The sequence below is a fragment of the Cajanus cajan genome, chromosome 5, assembly GCF_000230855.2.
Source record: "Cajanus cajan strain Asha chromosome 5, NIPB_CcT2T_4, whole genome shotgun sequence".
Lineage (NCBI taxonomy): Eukaryota > Viridiplantae > Streptophyta > Magnoliopsida > Fabales > Fabaceae > Cajanus > Cajanus cajan.
Window position 1 is genome coordinate 15,215,745 of NC_138521.1, and position 19,576 is coordinate 15,235,320.

The 19,576-nt window shown below is 33.4% G+C and overlaps 1 protein-coding gene and 1 pseudogene across 2 annotated transcripts; both read right to left on the reverse strand.

The window, feature by feature from the left end:
* Positions 1-6,366: 6,366 nt before the first annotated feature.
* Positions 6,367-7,386, reverse strand: LOC145957857 (uncharacterized; annotated as a pseudogene).
* Positions 7,387-12,607: 5,221 nt separating this feature from the next.
* LOC109799892 (AP2-like ethylene-responsive transcription factor AIL7) lies at positions 12,608-18,142 on the reverse strand. Of its 2 annotated transcripts, none has more exons than XM_020360540.3 (9): positions 17,494-18,142; positions 16,836-17,241; positions 16,556-16,638; positions 14,854-14,862; positions 14,671-14,759; positions 14,067-14,140; positions 13,932-13,982; positions 13,746-13,822; positions 12,608-13,361 (listed from the first exon to the last, which is right to left on the reverse strand). In XM_020360540.3, exons 1-9 carry the CDS (start codon positions 17,594-17,596, stop codon positions 12,904-12,906), a joined length of 1,350 nt encoding a protein of 449 aa, XP_020216129.1. In that variant the 5' UTR covers positions 17,597-18,142; the 3' UTR covers positions 12,608-12,903. The 2 variants fall into 2 exon arrangements, with proteins under 2 accessions (XP_020216129.1, XP_082931098.1); XM_083074972.1 differs by lacking the exon at positions 17,494-18,142 and adding an exon at positions 17,322-17,461.
* Positions 18,143-19,576: the final 1,434 nt, after the last annotated feature.

Sequence of the window (19,576 nt, forward strand, 5' to 3'; positions counted from 1 at the left end):
CACAAAGAAATTGTACAAGATAGAATTTACCTACAATGTATTTGCTTGAAAATTTTTCACAATGTGGTAACTTCTTTTGTTGTCTTTCTTATTTCCTTCTTGTATGTTGTCTTAATTGAGAATCCCTTATATAGTAGCTTAAAAGAAGATGATTGTTGAGCAATCTTCTCAAGATGCTTCGTTTGTCTTCTCTTCGAGACCAGAGAGAATAAATTAACCATTGTTACAAGCATTTAATGAATTACGTGAAAATGGTCATCTTTTATATGATCTTGGTAGCTACTTTTCATTATTTCGCTAGGTAGGGTGAAAAGGAGCAAGGACGGAGCCAAGGGGGGACCTACGGGTGCCACGGCCCCCCCCAACAATTTTAATTTTTTTTTATATACATATATATTACTATATGGCACCCCCTATTTTTAATATAAACTCATATGTATAATTAAATGAATAACCCAAATTTATTTTTTTATTCAACTTTTGGACTTCTGGTACGGCCTGCTATGTGGTATCACTTTGGAATTTTTTTTTTTTAAAAAAATGTAGCGCCTCATTTGATCATTCTCAATTCTTGCCTTCTCAATTCTTGCCTTCTCAATTCTCGGCCCCCCAGTATTGAAATCCTGGCTCCGTAGGAGTGACTAAATCTAAGCAGTGCAACACATTTAGAGTCCCTATCTACTTTTTCGTGATTTTTGAGATTTTTCTCTTTCTTTCCTGATGCAAGATTGACTTTCCATTCCTAACAACTTTTGGTGTCTTCAAGGAAGCTGTTTCATTCGATTTGTTAATGGATAAAATATTCGATGCTCTAAATGATAAATTGACTTGATAATGATAAATAAATTTAGCAAAGAGTTAGATTGTATGCTTCGTCTAATGTCATTCGTCTTACAAATAAAATCTGATATTTGTTTCATCTGAAAGTCTCTTCTAAAAAAAATTGTTTGTTATCATTAAAATTTATAGACTCTTGAGTGATCCAAGATCATCTTTTAATTTTACATAAACAACTACACATCAACCAAAACATGACAAATTGTGCCTACATGAAATATCCTTCTACATAAACTTTAAACTTGTTCTAATATTTTTTCTATATCTAAATTTTCTTTTTCATGGTACAACTGAAAGTGTCATCTACCACTCCAGATTGAACACCAGCAACAAAGGTTTTGGAAGGAGTATAATCAGTCTCCTCAATTTCATCCACAATCCCAACTTCAGGTACACCATCAATGTTAACACTCTCAAAGTCATGAGCAAAAATATCAACGAAATTTTCCAAAGACTTGTTGGCATTCAGTGTAAACTTAGAATCTGTTTGCTCAAATAACTTTTCAGGATCACAAATATCGAATCGAGCAAGAAAGTCCTGAACATGATAAAAATCAATTATCAATTATTAAATACAAAGACAAATATTAGAATTTAGAAATGAAATTACAATGACGTCAAACCTTTCGACTAACTGGATGTTAAGCTATAGCAGAATCTTTGAATTGTTTAATTAACACAAAATCAGAGGAATTTTTGCTTATACAATAAGTCGTGGCGAGCTTTGGATTCTTAGATAACTTCACATCAACAACAAATAAAGACACCATGCCTACCAACTTCTTTAAATCCATAGGCAAATCAAACAACTCTCTAATCTGCAATAGAAAATACATGGAAATTTGAACACACCGCAAATGTTACTTTGAACTAACTAAAACAAATAATATACCTCTATTTTGTTAAGTGTGTAGTCTAAGTTCTAAAATTGAAGTAGTCCCACATTGTTTAGTTTAACTTACTTATTAAGTCCCACATCACTTAGTTTGTAATGCTTGCCTCTTCCTTATGCTATATATATAGAGGCACCTTGTAAGGTTTTAGATACACCAAAAAAACAAATACTCTTAGTATTGTTTATTTCTCTCTTCTATCCTTTTATTCTCTCTTTTAATGCCAGTTGCCTAACAACTGGTATCAGAGCTCTAGGTTCGGGAGAGTATTCTTAGTATGCTCTGTGGTTGCAGTTTTATCTGATCTTCCACAACAGAAAAGAATAATCTTCAGTTTAGAGAGTGAGAGCTTTTCTCAGAATTCCTCAGTTTAAGAGGAGAGAGTCTCAGTTTAGAGAGCAAGAGCTTTTCTCAGCAGCAGAGCAATGGCATTAGAAGAAGGGAAGGTGAAGATAGAGAAGTTTGATGGTAAAGACTTCGGCTTCTGGAAGATGCAGATAGAGGATTATCTGTATCAAAAGAAGTTATATCAACCCTTAATAGGGGAGAAGCCAGACGATATGAAACAGGAAGAGTGGAACTTGCTAGATCGACAGGCTCTTGGCGTGATCAGGCTGACATTGGCCAAGAATGTCGCATTCAACATCGTCAATGAGAAGACAACTGCAAGTCTGATGAAGACACTATCAGACATGTATGAGAAACCATCTGCAGCCAACAAAGTACACATAATGCGTCGGTTGTTCAACCTTAAGATGGGAGAAGGTAACCTTGTGATTAATCATATTAATGATTTTAACACTATTCTTGCTATGTTAGAGTCAGTACAAATCAAATTTGAAGATGAGGTGAAGGCATTGATACTATTGTCATCATTACCGGAAAGTTGGGCTGCAACTGTTACTGCAGTCAGCAGTTCTGCAAGGGATAACAAGTTGAAGCTCAACGACATTCGCGACCTGATCCTGAGCGAAGATGTTCGCAGGAGAGATTCCGAGGAACCTTCCAGTTCTACTTCCAGTTCAGCATTAAATACTGAAAGTAGAGGAAGAACCACTCAAAAAGGTTACAACAGCCGAGGAAGATCAAAGTCAAGAGCTAAAGGTCAACCAAAATTCCGGAATGACATTGTTTGTTGGAATTGTGACAAGAGAGGTCACTTTACCAATCAATGCAAAGCTCCGAAGAAAAACAAGAATCACAAGAAACGTGATGATGATGAATCCGCAAATGCAGCAACTGACGAGATAGACGATGCATTAATCTGCAGCCTAGATAGTCCTATTGAGTCATGGATTATGGACTCAGGTGCGTCATTCCACACCACTCCTTCTAATGAATTGTTGACTAACTATGTTTCTGGAAAGTTTGGAAAGGTTTACATTGCAGATGGCAAACCTCTGAATATTGTTGGAAAAGGAGATATTGCCATCAGGACCTCAAGTGGGAGCCATTGGACACTGAAAAATGTCAGACATATCCCTGCCTTAAAAAGAAATTTAATATCTGTAGGGCAGCTGGATGATGAAGGGCACGAAACCACTTTTGGAGATGGAGCATGGAAAGTCAAGAAAGGCAATCTCATTGTCGCTCGTGGAAAGAAGCGAGGGTCACTTTACATGGTTGCAGATGAGAACATGATAGCAGTTACTGAGGCTGCCAATAATTCATTCTTGTGGCACCAAAGACTTGGGCACATGAGTGAGAAAGGAATGAAGCTAATGGCGACAAAGGGTAAGTTATCAAAACTAAAGCACGTAGAAGTCGGCACTTGTGAACACTGTATCTTGGGAAAACAGAGAAAAATTAGTTTCTCAAGGCAAGGAAAGACACTGAAAACAGAAAGGCTTGAATTGGTGCATACAGATGTTTGGGGGCCAGCTCCAGTGAAATCTCTTGGAGGCTCATGCTATTATGTCACCTTTATCGATGATGCTACGAGAAAGGTATGGGTTTATTTTCTCAAAAATAAATCTGACGTGTTTTTTGTGTTTAAAAGATGGAAAACAGAAGTTGAAAATCAGACAGGTTTAAAGTTGAAAAGTCTGAAATCTGACAATGGTGGAGAGTATAATAGCCACGAATTCAAGAACTTCTGTTCAGAACATGGGATCAGAATGATCAAGACAATACCAGGAACACCAGAACAAAACGGTGTTGCAGAAAGAATGAATAGAACATTGAACGAGAGGGCTAGGTGCATGCGGATCCAATCGGGCTTGCCTAAGGTGTTTTGGGCAGATGCAATCAACACAGCAGCATATCTCATAAATAGAGGACCATCAGTTCCTTTGGGTTATCAATTGCCTGAAGAGGTATGGTCTGGGAAGGAGGTAAATCTTTCACATTTAAGAGTATTTGGCTGCGTGTCATATGTTTTGATAGACTCTGATAGTAGAGACAAATTGGATCCCAAGGCCAGAAAGTGTTATTTTATTGGTTATGGTTCTGACATGTATGGCTACAGATTTTGGGATGACCAAAACAAGAAAATCATCAAAAGCAGGAATGTCACTTTTAATGAGAATCTATTTTATAAGGATAGATTTTCTGCAGAATCTATTGATACAGACAAGTTGCCAGAGCCTTCTGAGAAAGTAGAACTTGAAGAAATTTCAGAAAGCGGCGTAACCAACAGAAGCCAGAGTACAGATATAGAGGTTGAATCAGAACCAGCATCTCCTCCTTTGAGAAGATCCTGCAGAGTTTCAGTTGCACCAGAAAGGTATTCTCCTTCATTGCACTATTTATTGTTGACTGATGCTGGTGAGCCAGAATACTTCGATGAGGCTATACAGGGGAATGATTCTGTCAAGTGGGAGTTAGCAATGAAGGATGAGATGACATCTCTTCAAAAGAATGGTACTTGGTCGTTAACTGAATTGCCAGAAGGAAAGATGGCTCTACAAAACAAGTGGGTTTACAGGCTGAAGGAAGAATCTGATGGCAGAAAAAGATACAAGGCGAGACTTGTGGTCAAAGGATTTCAGCAGAAACCAGGAATTGACTTCACAGAGATTTTCTCTCCAGTTGTAAAAATGACTACCATCAGAGTCATACTGAGCATTGTTGCTGCAGAGAATCTTCATTTGGAGCAGTTAGATGTTAAAACTGCATTCTTGCATGGAGATTTAGATGAAGATATTTATATGACTCAGCCAGAAGGTTTTAAAGTTTCAGGCAAGGAAAATCTTGTATGCAAGCTTCATAAAAGCTTGTATGGCTTGAAACAAGCACCAAGGCAGTGGTACAAAAAATTTAATGAGTTTATGCAAAACTCAGGATTTAGCAGATGTGACATGGATCATTGCTGTTATGTTAAGAAATATGTTAACAGTTATATTATCCTTGCTCTATATGTTGATGACATGCTAATTGCAGGGCCAAATATGACAGAAATTAACAGGCTAAAGCAGCAATTGACAGACCACTTCGAGATGAAGGATCTTGGTCCAGCTAAACAAATTCTTGGCATGAGGATTTCTAGAAACAGACTAGAAGGAGTCTTGAAGTTGTCTCAAGAGAAATACATAGAAAAGCTTCTTGACAGATTTAATGTTGGAGATGCCAAAATCAGGAACACCCCTTTGGGAACTCACATGAAGCTCTCAAAGAAGCAATCTCCAGAGACAGTTGAAGAAAAGGACCACATGTCAAGAGTACCATATGCATCAGCAGTTGGGAGCTTAATGTATGCCATGGTGTGCACCAGATCTGACATAGCACATGCTGTTGGAGTTGTCAGTCGATTCCTATCGAATCCCGGGAAGAAGCATTGGGAAGGTGTAAAGTGGATATTAAGATATCTGAAGGGTACTTCAGGAATAAATTTGCTCTTCAAAAGAGGTAATTTCACTTTACAAGGGTTCTCTGATGCAGATTTGGGAGGAGATTTGGACACTAGAAAAAACACCACTGGTTACATTTTCACCTTGGGGGGAACTGCAGTGAGTTGGAAGTCTAAGCTTCAGAATAGAGTTGCTCTCTCAACTACCGAAGCTGAGTACATAGCTATCTCAGAAGCAGCCAAGGAGATGATCTGGCTAAAGAACTTTCTCAGTGAATTAGGGAAAGAACAAAAGAATGCTCCATTGTTCAGTGACAGTCAGAGTGCTATATGTCTTGCGAAGAATCCTGTCTTCCATTCTAGATGCAAGCACATTCAATTAAGATATCATTTCATTAGAGAATTGATAAATGATGAAGAATTATCTTTGCTGAAGATTTCAGGATCAGAAAATCCAGCAGATATGCTAACTAAGACTGTTACAACTGACAAGCTGAGGCTCTGCATTACCTCAGCTGGTCTTCAGGGATAATTGAAGATAAAGAAAGCTGCACTAGGCGAAGGAGCATATGAACTCGATGCTTACAAGGAAGCTAACTAGAACTCAGACTCCAAGTGGGAGAATTGTTAAGTGTGTAGTCTAAGTTCTAAAATTGAAGTAGTCCCACATTGTTTAGTTTAACTTACTTATTAAGTCCCACATCACTTAGTTTGTAATGCTTGCCTCTTCCTTATGCTATATATATAGAGGCACCTTGTAAGGTTTTAGATACACCAAAAAAACAAATACTCTTAGTATTGTTTATTTCTCTCTTCTATCCTTTTATTCTCTCTTTTAATGCCAGTTGCCTAACATATTTGTTCTTCTATCATCTCAAAACACGACTTCTTAAATAATTCATTTACTTCTCGATCAAAGATTATGCAAGTCACACAATCTGTTTCATCAATCAACCTAACTTTGATACGATATCTAGGCATAATAACAATAACATGATGTTTGCAGGTTTTCTCATAGTAATACATTCCAGAATCTGGATACACTAATTTATGGCATTTGTTGCATGTAGTTTACCACCAAGATCCTTCTAAAACATTCTCGATAGTAGCCAAAATAATGCAACAACAATCCTTAAAAGACAACAAAAAATTGTTTAAAAATGAAAATGTGAGAATTTGTAAAAGTTCAGAAGATATAGTAAGAGGAATCAAACCTCCTAACAATCTTTTAGCTCTTCAATAGTCTTTTGTGGGGTGTTACTAACAAAATTTTCATCAACAGGAAGTTGAGAATAATCTTGAATTTGGGATAGAGTCTCTGACACCGCATCAGAACGTTCCAAGAACCTTTAGTGAAAAAGAAGAGAAAACATAGAAAAGCGAATCTCACAAATGAATGATTAAAAAACTTGAAAAAAAGAGACAAGTTAAGATAATGTGATAACCTTGTTCGTAACTCTTTTCCTTCAAGAGTCTGAACATTGAAATACAACTTTGTAGAAGTAAAAACATCGAAAAGACTCAACTTGCCTGTACATAGCAAAAATAATTATAGCAAAAATAGTTATAGTTAACAAGAATTAAATTCGATTAATCTCATAAAACAATATAACCTTGTAAAGTCTTGACTTTTGCTATTTGAATGACAACCACAGTGTTACAAACATTTCCAATAACAACAAATGAATTAAGCTCATCAACATAATTTCCAAAAAGTGCACATTCCATTCGATATCCAAGAACACATAGTTGAATCACATTCATCTTAGTTTTATTTTCATATTTATCAATCAATCTCTTACTTCCAACACTTGTTAAAATTGTTATGACATCTTAAAAGAGAAGAAAATTTTTTTAGTAAAACAAAGTATATGGAAAGCTAAATAATTAAACCCAAGAAAAATGAAAAACCAGTACCAACTAAGGATTGTTGATTTTAAATCTAGAACAAAAAGATTAGTAATTGAGCAAAAATGAGTAGTTTGAATGGTTAAAGCCTTCGGATGCTTTACTTGGGTTTCATATTGGAAATTCAACCTATGCCCATGAGACATGGTCCTATGTTCACCGTTGTTTAGACCAACCCCAAAGTAAAAAATGTGATATGATTCACCTTCTCGAAGCAACTTCTAAAACTTATAAATCAATTTTTTTCTCACCATAGTGTGAATTTTCTTACATTGACAAAAATGAAAATAAAAAAATAAAGCAATCAGAATATTGACAATTCAAAAACTAAATTTCAAAGAAAAAAGTCGATCTCAAAAAAGTTACTTTTTGATCTTGAAAGATCATTTCATGAGAATACGGCATTCCGACATGACTGTATTGATCATCGACAACCCACAATCGAATAACTCGAACATGCAAATTCCATGTATCTTTGACTGTAGTTATCAATTGAATGGTATTTATAGGACCCTCCATGATTCTAAATTTTGAGAAAAATGGATGAGATCAAAGAGAGAATTTGAAAAGTTTTAAGAAGAATGCAAAAAATAAAACAAAACCAAAATGACTATTATAGGCAAAACTTTCAAAATGTATGTAGGTGGAAAATTTAGAATCTCTTGCATGTACAGAGTTTAATTCTCCTATATTGGAATTCCAAAGATGCAATAACCAAGAGTCGTCTACAACTTGAGAGTTTAATTCTCAATGCATTGGAACTCCAAAGACACAATAATCAAAAGTACAAAACCTTTAATAATCGTTATTAGATAGTGACTAATAAAATAATGTTTAATATTTATAATTGTTATAATGGATTAGTGAGTTAATATATATATATATATATATATATATATATATATATATATATATATATATATTGTGAAGAAAAGATAGACACTGGAAGGGGGTTCAATAGTATATATCAAAAACTCATTTTTTGTAGTAAAGTAGTAGTACTAATCAGATGGAGTGCTAAGAGAAGTCATACGGAACACTAAGTATTTTTATACTGATTCATTTCAATTATCAAGATTACGTCTAGTTTTCAATCTAACTAAATTGAGTTTCATTATCTTTAGACAAAGATACAAGTATTCTTTCAACAAGTCGTTTTTGGCTTAACCCTAAATATTCTTTGACTTGCTTCTTCAAGCAACTATCCAAGTATTCTTTTAACAACAAACCTCTTTAGACTTAACAATCAAGTATTATTTTATAGACGAATCTATTGAGACATAACCATACAACAGTAGTTATAAAGGTTACAAAGATGTTATTTTGTCTCACTCAGACATTATACAACCAATATAGTGCAAAGCTTTGTACAAGAAAGAATGAAAATTATACACATATAATTTATAAAATATGTCTCTTCTTCTTTCTAAACTTAAAATATTCTAATATAGTAGTTTTGAAGAAGAAGACTGTTGCAACACTTTGAGTTTAGCTCATAAGTTTGTTTCGTTTGTCTTCAATGTTTTTCCTTATGATAAGAGATAAGTGTTGATTCTTTAATGCAAACATTAAATGCATTTTACCAAATGTGACCTCTTATCTAATAAAAGAGGCTACTTATTATCTTTTCATACCAAATGAAGCTTATAGAAGTAATCTTAGTGTAGAGCAGCAACAACAATGTCTTTATTTGCTTTTCTCCGTGATTTTAAGGATCTTCATCCTTGGTTTTGACTGAAAGCATGACTTTGTTCTCTTTAACAGATTTTTGATTTTTAAGATAACTTTCTAGTTCGATATATTAAGGAATAAAACATTCAAATGAAATTTGTTATTAGTCTTAATAAATAATGGATATTTAATGTATACAGACAGATTGTATATTCCGTCTGATTGTCTTCAATCACACTTACACAAATAGCTAAAAATAACTTTTGTATCATAGTATAATTTTTTATCATAAATTCAAATAATAGTTTATATATTCAAAAATATTTATTTAGATAAATTTTAGTTATAATATTTATTTATTAATAAATACAATGATGTAAAAATATTTTCTTGTGCATTATTGCACTGCTAAAATATTAGTTTAGTTCATTTTAAATAACACTTAATTAGACTAAAAAAATTAAAAGTAAAATAAAATCGAGGATAACAAAAAATATCAAAAAAATAAAATGCATATTGTTCTAAAACCCGTCAAGTGGACTTAGACACACATGAATGAATAATGGACACAATTACTAAGCCCAATCTAATATTTTTCTCAATCGCATATTGGTGCAATATGTTACCAAGTCCAATTGTAGATATATAGATCCACTACTACAAGGAGTTGAGAATCTTTCAAACCTATACATACCAATATCAACGGAAATATCATGAGATTCCCCCTTACGACACCTTTCATATGCGTTAAGACCTTTTATGCCTCTACGCGCATGAATTATTACTATAACTTGAGTAAGACTAATTAAATATATCAAAAGACCTCAAGTTTGATCTCCACCTACAAACACCAACATAATACACCATTAAAATTTGGCTCTGGGTACCAATGAAAATTCTGCTTGAATACTTCATTCCATAGTAGTGCTAAAACGCGTAGTTGAGTCATAGAATAAGCCTAAAATTTAATTGTGGTTTTCTTCTAAAATCTGGCATACTCTTTGAAGAAGTCACATAAATTTTCCGTTTATGTTTAGATGATAGGCATATATATATATATATATATATATATATATATATATATATATATATATATATATATATATATATATATATATAGAGGGAGCATATCAAGTGAGAAGAATTTATTATGAGAGGGTGAGAAGGTTAAAATATAACCCTTAGATTAATTTTCTCTCACTTGATTAATCTAAGGGTTATATTTTAACATTCTCACCTTCTCATAATAAATTCTTCTCACTTGATATGCTCCCTATATATATATATATATATATATATATATATATATATATATATATATATATATATATATATATATATATATATAGTAGGGTTCAAACGACACCGGTGTAACTTTTACTAAGTGTTACACCGCTCAATAATTTTATATTAAATGTGAATTTTGAAAATTCAACCGTTAGATTGAAAGTTCATATCTCTTAAATCATATATGTCAAATTTTGTTAAAATCGAACAACAACTTGAAGGTAATCAAAGTGTTCATATTTTAGTATATTTTGAAATGTATATATTACGTCAATTTTGTTTTATGAGAATGAAGTATCAAATCATCTTAGATTAATATAAAATTTGACATATATGATCTAAGAGATATGAACTTTCAATCTAACGGTTGGATTTTCAAAATTCACATTTACTATAAAGTTATTAAGCGGTGTAACACTTAATAAAAGTTATACCGGTGTCGTTTGAACCCTCCTCATATATATATATATATATATATAAAAGAATAAAGATCAAGTTATGAAACTCGAGAGTCTATACAAACTCGTGGAGCTCTCGTAGACTCGACTCATAGACTCATAAAAGTCTACCTAATATTAAAAGATATTAAAAAACATGAACACACAATATAATATCACTAATTCAACATTCTAAGTCTGAAATAAGTCAAATAACAACAATAAAATGTCATAATACAAATTTTAACCATACATGAACAACCAAAAGTCAAAAACACATAAGTCCACTAACGAGTAACGAAGTCAGACGATGACTGGTGGGTGTTCGTCAGAAACTGTAGGGATGACGCTGGAAGCTACGACGACGGCGCTGGAAGCTGCAACGACGGCACCAGAAGCTGCAATGACGGCGCCGGAAGCTGGAACGACGGGAAGCTCCTTTCTTTTAACTAGCTTCCTTCCTTCTACCGACGAGCAGTCGCGGTCGAACACCCACAGCGAAGCACTTACCAAACGTGAAGGATTCGTTCCTCTCCCAGCAAGAGGATGCGCGTTCGTATGCGGCGGAGGGAGAGAAATCAAACTCGCGAGAATGGTGGAGGCAGCGTTTGTTCTATGCGCAGAGGGAAAAACACTATGGTCACTTACTAACCCTAGCTGAAATGACGTCGTTTTGGGGCATTTAGGGGAGGAAAAAAAAACCTAACTAGACTCGTGGACTCAGCGTCACACTCGCGATTCTGAACGAGTTAGCCCGAGTCTACTCGAGTCAGCCCGAGTCTACAAAAAATCGAGTATATTCGCGAGTTAACCCGTTTTACTACTCTAGACTCGTAGACTCGTACGAGTTTACGAGTTGACTCGCGAGTTTGACAACCATGATAAAGATGATAGTATTAAGTGACTGTTTATTTACCATTAATACTTAATAATATAACAAGATTCAAGATTCATTGGCACCAGTTATAAATTTAAAAATGGCTTAAATATGTTTTTAGTCCCTCAAATTTAGGATAATTCTGTTTTTGGTCCTTAAAATTTAAAATTGTTGTTTTTAATCCCTATAATTTCAAAAACTCTTATTTTAGTCCTTATATTCATATTTTGTTAATAAATTTATCAAATATTATTGCATAAATTCTACCTATTAGTGTCCCTATTAGTGAAAATATCACATTAAATCCAGTTAATATTGCATAACTATCAAATTTTACATAATTAAAAAAATTATTTAATAATTTATCACATTATTTTATTTTAATATATAATATAATATTTAAAATCTATAATACCTATTTTTTTAATAATATATCTAAAAAAATTTAAATCATTTAAAATTTAATATACATAATCTTGAGTATAAATATCACAATTAATAATTGAATCAGTCAAAGTTATATTATACAAAAAAAATTATTGAAAATACAATATTTGATATAAATTTTTAAATTTACACCTAGTGTTAACAAATCTTGATTCATATAACAATTAAAAAATAATGTAAAACAGATTTGGAAATAAAAATGCATAAATATTTAAAATTTAATGTTCAAAATATATTGGTATGACTTTGAAGTTACAAAAGCTTAGAAAAATAACACTACTCAACACTTGTTTAAAATGTATAATTTTTACAAAAAAAAAAATACAAAATAATCATTTACAAAAAAAAAAAAACTCCAAATATTTCTTCAAAAAGAAAAAAAAATCCTAATATATATAATAGCGCCCGACAAACGTCCACAATTGCATGCATGTTACGTGTACATAACACAATCTCGATCAAGTTGGAGAAGAAAGGAGGAAGTATTTATTATGCTGCTGAAAGTTATCGAGCAATTTGAAAGCTTAGTTCAGATATGAAAATCCGCAACTCAATATTCCTCATCTTTTGAGGAGTTACATACATAATCCACTTCCTACAGTTACTATGACTCGGCTTTACGAGCAAAAAACTCCCATCTTTCATTCTTCTCAGGAAAAAGGCTTATAGAGAGGTCAGAGGCATAAATTGCACCAAAGACTAGCTTTCGATTTGTTAGCAAACAGAAAATTAGCTAGTTGATCATTTTCAACAATATATTCAATTATAGGACTGGTGATGAGGCCATATAAAGAACCCAGGAAGTGGTGGTGGTGGTGGTAGGGTAGTGAGTGTTGTTGCATTTGCATTGGTCACAGTTGCAGAAGACTCAGCGGTGCTACTTGCACCATTGGTGGGGTGAAACTGGTGGAAGAGGTTGTGAGGGTAGCATGTGTGTGCAGGGTCAAAGGGTATAGAAGCAAGTGGCTGAATGTTTGAGAAATTGATGCTGCTACTCACGTTTGTGACCTCAGGTTGTTGAGTGCTGCTATTTATAGGAGCTTTGGTCTCAGATTCTGGGGAAAGCTTCAAGCGTTTTGCTACCCCACCAACTGGAAGAGAGCTATTCAGTATAGCTTCCACGTCATATCTGCTCATCTCAAAGTTGGTCACCGCGCTTGAACCTCTGAACTTGATGGCTGCAATGTCATATGCCTCTGCTGCCTCCTCTTCAGTTGCTGTAACAATGCAAGAACCGAAAAATGTTCAACTTCAAAAAAGAGACAAACAAAGAACATGATGCATGGGATAAGAGTTGTTTCAACTTTCAAGTCATACCAACAAATTAATGTTCTAGATTGTTAAAATTAAGTCTATTTCTGACAATAACTTTTGAGAGTTTCTCTAAAAAAATAAAAAATAAATAAAAATTATAGTGTAGAAACTCTAAAAAATCACTTTAACTTAAATCCAAACAAGCTAATTACACTGATCTACTGTTAAAACTTTGCTTGAGGACTTATTAATTGGACAACAACCGTAGCATTTAACCACAATTCATTAAACAAATTCAATCTTACTGTATAATAGTGAGATTGCAATAGTAAATGCTGAAAACATACCAAATGTTCCCAAGTACAGATCCTTGTTTCCTGCAACTCGGCCAATTCTTGCTTGCCATCTACCCTGTTGGTGATGCCTGGAGAATCCAAAGTGTATGTTAAATTACACATACACAAGAGAAACGATCGAGGAACATAAACTAAAATTACACAGTAGCAAATCAATATAGAATGTAAATTACAAACCTGGTAACACCCCTGTAAGCAGAAGCTCCCCTTGAAAAACCACTACTTTTCCTGCAAGCATAAGGACAAGTTCAATTTTAGTTCCTGCATTGTAATATGGTGCTAAATACGTATAATTGGCCAGCATAGGCAAACCTCCGAAGTGATGCAATAAATTCTTGCTTCCCTGCATGTTTCATCTCCTCCAGTTCCTTTGTATAATTGGCAATCTGAGACATTAGAAGATAAAAAGTTTTGCTAAGCAATAAGCTCCAACGAAATCTTCAATTCCTTTTTCTACAACTCTAGTTCTCGAATATAAATCAATAAAAATCTATCTATATTTGAAACATGTATACCACAAACACTTAAAAGATCATTTGAACTTAATCCTCTTGCATTGTATCCTCGTAAATGAAGTGCTTGATCACTCCAATTAAAGTCCGTACTAATTACTAAATCCTTGCAATGAGGTCCATGCTAGATTCTAGTCTTTGTTGGCCTTCTCAACTTTGTTCAAACCTTTCATTGACTTGGCAGTTGGCACCTCCTGGGTACCAAGTAAAGCATGTTTCTATGACACCAGGGGTAACACCAAGCTTCGTTTTAACTAGTATCAATTAAAGCATAATACACGTACTTTAAGTAAGAAAAAAAATACTCCCCATTCTAATGCTTTCAACTCAGCTGTATACGTAGGATTTCATGCACAACAACAAATAGAGATTTGAACAGGATATTAAAAGTCAGTATATATTACAGGAAAGTTGGTGGTAGCTGTTGGTCCCCAGTACTTTATAGCTGCTAAGTCATAAGCTCTCGCAGCTTTTTCTTCCTTGTCATATCCACCTGAATCACCACAATATATCATCTCTAAACAGCATCAAATCTAAAATATGTTGGGAAACAACCAAAAATAAAATGAAGTAGCAAAATTTCTTACCCAAGTACACTGTAGTGGGAACAGTCAAAAGAAGGGTGACAGCCATGAAGTGCACAATGCCACATCCCATGCAAAGGAAAAGCCAAGAAAAATCAGATTTCACCTTATGAAGTGGTCAAAATATTCTGGTAAAAACTACTTTTTCTAAGCTAAAATTGTAAACGACCAAAGGAAAAGTGATCGAATGCATGCAATGGCGCCTGCACAGAAGCTACTTTAATTTTTTTACCCTCTTTTTGATCTCTTCTTTTCATTCCCATTCTAGCCAAAAGATATTACACGAGATACCCATCTTTTCTAATAGTAGACAGACACTGAAGGACCCATCAAGGTTTAATTGTACCAAAAGGTTATAACTTATAATATCCGATTGATGGTGAATTTTCAAATTTTTTACTTCACAGAGGCTTAAAAATCCGACTAGAGCCAGCTAAAGAAATGTCACATTGCCTATTCTCTTAAGTAGATTACAGACAAAACAAAATGCCTAGTTTTTCGCGTTTGTTGCAAAAGTGATTAATATTATTATCATGATAAGAATTTTATGTGATTTGTGACTGCAAAAACATCCAAGGATCTGATAAATCCCGTGAGTTTGTTTCAGAACCAAGAGGACATTATTATTTGCGGGGCCAGACCCACTGTCAAAACCCTTTTAGCCAACAGTGGACGCCCCCACATTCATGTTAATGCAAATTTCAACATGATGTTATGGTCAAACCCAGCTTTCCTGGCGAATGAAAAGCAAAAGCAAAAGTTAAAGCCAAACTCAGAATGCATACACTACGATGGAAAGAATTAAGAGAGAGGGAGGGAGAATAGATAGTCTTATATTTGGAATAATTCTTACACACGTAACCACATTTTTCAACTAAAAAAAAACGACTCTGTGCGTGACAAAATACATGTCTAACCATGTAATAATATAATTTCTCATTATGGTCGTGTCACAAGTATGTTATTCTCGCAATTTAATGTACTTAAATTAGTTAAGCATATGTAATTTTAATAGCTCAAAATGAATTTTATCATATTAAAAAAAAGTAACATATGAATGCAGAGCCACGGTCTCAAACAGGTACGGAACAGGAGAGACATCAAACATAAAAAATGGCGGCACATTGGATCAAATCAACTGAAAGAAATTGCAGACCCCACTCACAGTGACATAACGGCGGCACATCGGATCAAAATAAATCTCATGCTTTCTTTCGAACAACAAAATTTGTAAAGAATAAAAAATAAATAAATAATAACACTACGAAATGAAGCCAACTTTCAATTTCTTCATCCCCTTTAGAAAAATATTATTTTTACTTTATTATATACTTCTCTATCCCTTATTTTTGGAAGAAAATCCTATTTTCTTTTCTAAAAAATCCAGCCAATGTGTGAAAAATAAAATAAAATTGAAGTACAAGTACGAAAACCAGCACAGTAGCACCATTATTAGTACATGTACGCATACCATATCCCCCGCCAACTTGAAGAAACCGTGAATCAATCTTAATAAATAAGCATTAATTTAAGTTCAGTTTCTAACGCATGCAACCCTCTTTTCAGCATCACAGTGTCCTTATTTATTTCCCTTTTATTACTCTAATCATTTTCATATTTTCATAATCGAAATTGAAAATAATAATACTCATAAAAAAATAAAAATAAAAAGTTGAAAATAATTTAGAGGAAAAAAAAAAAAAACCTTGACGCCCTTTCCTGGCCTGACCCTCGCGTCTACAGCTGTTATCCCACAGATGCGCTTCGTATCTACCCGTCCATCGGTGTCTGAAAAAAAAAAAACAAAACAAAACAAAAATTAATATTTCATTTAATGAACCGAACCCCAAGTATAGTTCATAAATTAAAAACACAAAACAAATAATAATAATTAAAATAAAAAAAAAAAAAAAGATATTTTAAGAAAAGAAAAAATGATGGGGTTGAGTTGATGAATGATGATGGTGGTGGTTCAATTCTACTACCTTGTGACCCCTCTGTATATAGAAGTTCGCTGGCCACCCAAGTTATTCGGAAGCACCTTCTTGTGGGTATCATTTTCCACGGCCACGATGGCCTTAACCTCAGAATCAGAACCGTGCGCCGCGACACACAGAGACAAACCTCCTTTGTATGACAACTCGGTGGGTGCAACCCGGGTCCTGTCGTAGGCTGAGTCATCCAACTCGGGGAACGCTTGAAGGCCAGGAATCGCGTTCAGATCTTGCAGGTCACTGAAGTAAGCCGAGGCAGAACCGTGGTCGTAAACATGAGTCAGCGAGGAATTCTCCTGAGTCTCCGTTTGGCTCTCGAAAAAATCTTCCACTTTCGGCACCACAAGTGCTTGGTTTCCACTCTGCGACTCCATCACGCCCTTGGAACTTGTGCACCCTGCAAGTTAAAAAAAAAAAAAATGATAATAAGAACAAAGCAAACGCTGTCTCTATGAGTAGGAAGCGCAAGCTTAGTACTTGGTTGGAGGGGTTTTTTGGATTTGGATTTGGAAGTGAGAAAGAAAATTGGAGGTTGTGAAGTGTATAAATAGGAGAGGCTTTTCACGTGGGTTGTGATGAACAACACTTGGAAAGAGGTTTCCGGGTATTAAGAAAAAGTTTAGGGAGTGGTTTTGAGAAGTGGCGTTACCATAAAAGTTATCGACGAAGCATTGAGAGGAAGTGTCGAATGGAACAAAGTGCGAGTCGATGGGAGTCAACGAAAACGTAAGCCAATTTGTGGCACCAGCCATTGTTTCTGTCTGTCGCGACGCTTCCACCAGATCAGCAAAACAATAAACGTCAGTTTCCAAACGGGTTTTCCGCGGAAACAAACAAACAAACAAACACAACCCCAAACTGAAACCACCCCTCTCCAGTCTCTGCTTCAGGCGTTACTCTCAGAGAGATAGCTCCTCCAACCCCACCATGCACCTTTTATTGTTTTTATTATTATTATTATTATTGATCAAATTGTTAAGAAATAAAATAAAATAATAATGTGTTTTGGGTTTGCATGCAAGATCAGTTCTTGAGGATTGGCAATCAAAAAGGGTTCGAATGAGAAAAATAAAATAAAATTGAGTTGAGTTGGAAGAGCAAGGTGTTGAGTTACAAGAGGTGAGTTTAGCGGTTTCAGCTTCCAACCAGCGTAAAATAACAGAGATTGGGTTTTATTTTTTTACATAGAAAATTGTGGACAGGGACAAACATAAAATATTGAGTTAAACTGGGAGAGTTTATTTTGAAACAAGTACGTGGATAAGTCACTTTTTAATTTTTCTTATTTTTTATTATTTATTTTTTGATATTTACTCTGGACAGAAGAAGAATTCTCTACATAGAGAGAAAGTTGCGAAAGATGCGGGCTGGAGGAAAATTGAAGAATTTGGCTGGGTTCATTGTATTTACCAAATTAGCCTTACTCTATTTTTTTTTTTCTGAAAAGAATTATTAATTAGAGAAAATCGTTTCATATTAGTCACACACATGTCTTGCATGCAGGTGCGACTCTTTTCTTACACTGTTTCAGTAATTAATAATATCTGGATCGGTTCAATGGGCGTTTCGCACCATATTCTATCCTAATGTTCAAAGAGGATACTCTCTCCATAATCGCTTGCTTTTCGTTTCTATAATTTTTTTACAATTACACTTTTAATTATTAAAAAGTAGAAAATCAATTCTTTTTGATAATCATCATTGATTAACTCTTTAAATAATTGCTCAATTTATATCATAAATAAATATTTGATATGTTTTATATTTTTAATTATTTTGTTTTTAAAATAAATCAAGAGATATAAAGTATCTTCCTTTTTTTCCAGTAATGTTAGCAGAGTTAAAGTATTGACTTCCTACATGAAGTTATTTTTATTTATTTTAGTTCTTATATATTACCAAAAAAAAATAATAGTTCAATTTAATGTGTAAATGTTGTTAGTTATTATTCTTTTTAGCAAATATATTACATAATTATCTCAATTTATCTTATTTATTGTAATTATGCTATCAATATTCTAAAATATTATAATAATTATTTTTAAAATTATAGGAACTAAATGATCAAATTTAAATTTGACAATCAAAAATAAATTTATTCTACGTTTGAGAATTCAAAAATATATTTTATATCAAAAAATTATATATAAAAATAAATAAATTTTGATTTTAGTTATTAAAATTGAAAATTAATGAACATACGGATCAATTAAAATGAGGTTACTCCAGGTTAGTAAGTAATTTTGAATTTTGAGTATACAGTTATATTTTTTAACTACAATAATATTATGTAATTTTGCAAAATATTTGAAAGAAAAATTTTATCATCTCTAATAATTTTATTGAACTCAAGCATAATTATCAACAATAAAAAATACATATAGCATGTACCAAAAAGTTATTAAAATTTTGAAACTATAAACGCTGCAAAAACTGTGACAGTGATAAATAGTTTTTGAAACTGTATAAGAATTAAAGTTTATAGTTTTTTTGGTATCGAGATTAAAATTTAAAATCAGGATAATTATAGAAATTAAGCGAATAGTTGAACATAATTATAAATTATTTTTTATCACTATTTTTTATTAAAGTTTAATTTTTTATATTATTAATATAAAAAAATTTATTGTTACAGATATTGTGAATATATTACAGATATCGTGGATACATATAATATGATTATTATCCTCACTATCAATTAAGAATATGATTAGATTAGTTTCCATAATATT

Bases quoted from the DNA above. Each gene is read 5' to 3' on its own strand.
- LOC109799892 (XM_020360540.3), bottom strand. From the start codon at position 17,596: ATGGCTGGTGCCACAAATTGGCTTACGTTTTCGTTGACTCCCATCGAC. The intron at 13,823-13,931 runs GTTTGTAATTTA...TGGATTCTCCAG, and splicing joins GCTTACAGGGGTGTTACCAG to GCATCACCAACAGGGTAGAT. The intron at 13,362-13,745 runs GTATGTTTTCAG...GCATTGTTACAG, and splicing joins TCTGTACTTGGGAACATTTG to CAACTGAAGAGGAGGCAGCA.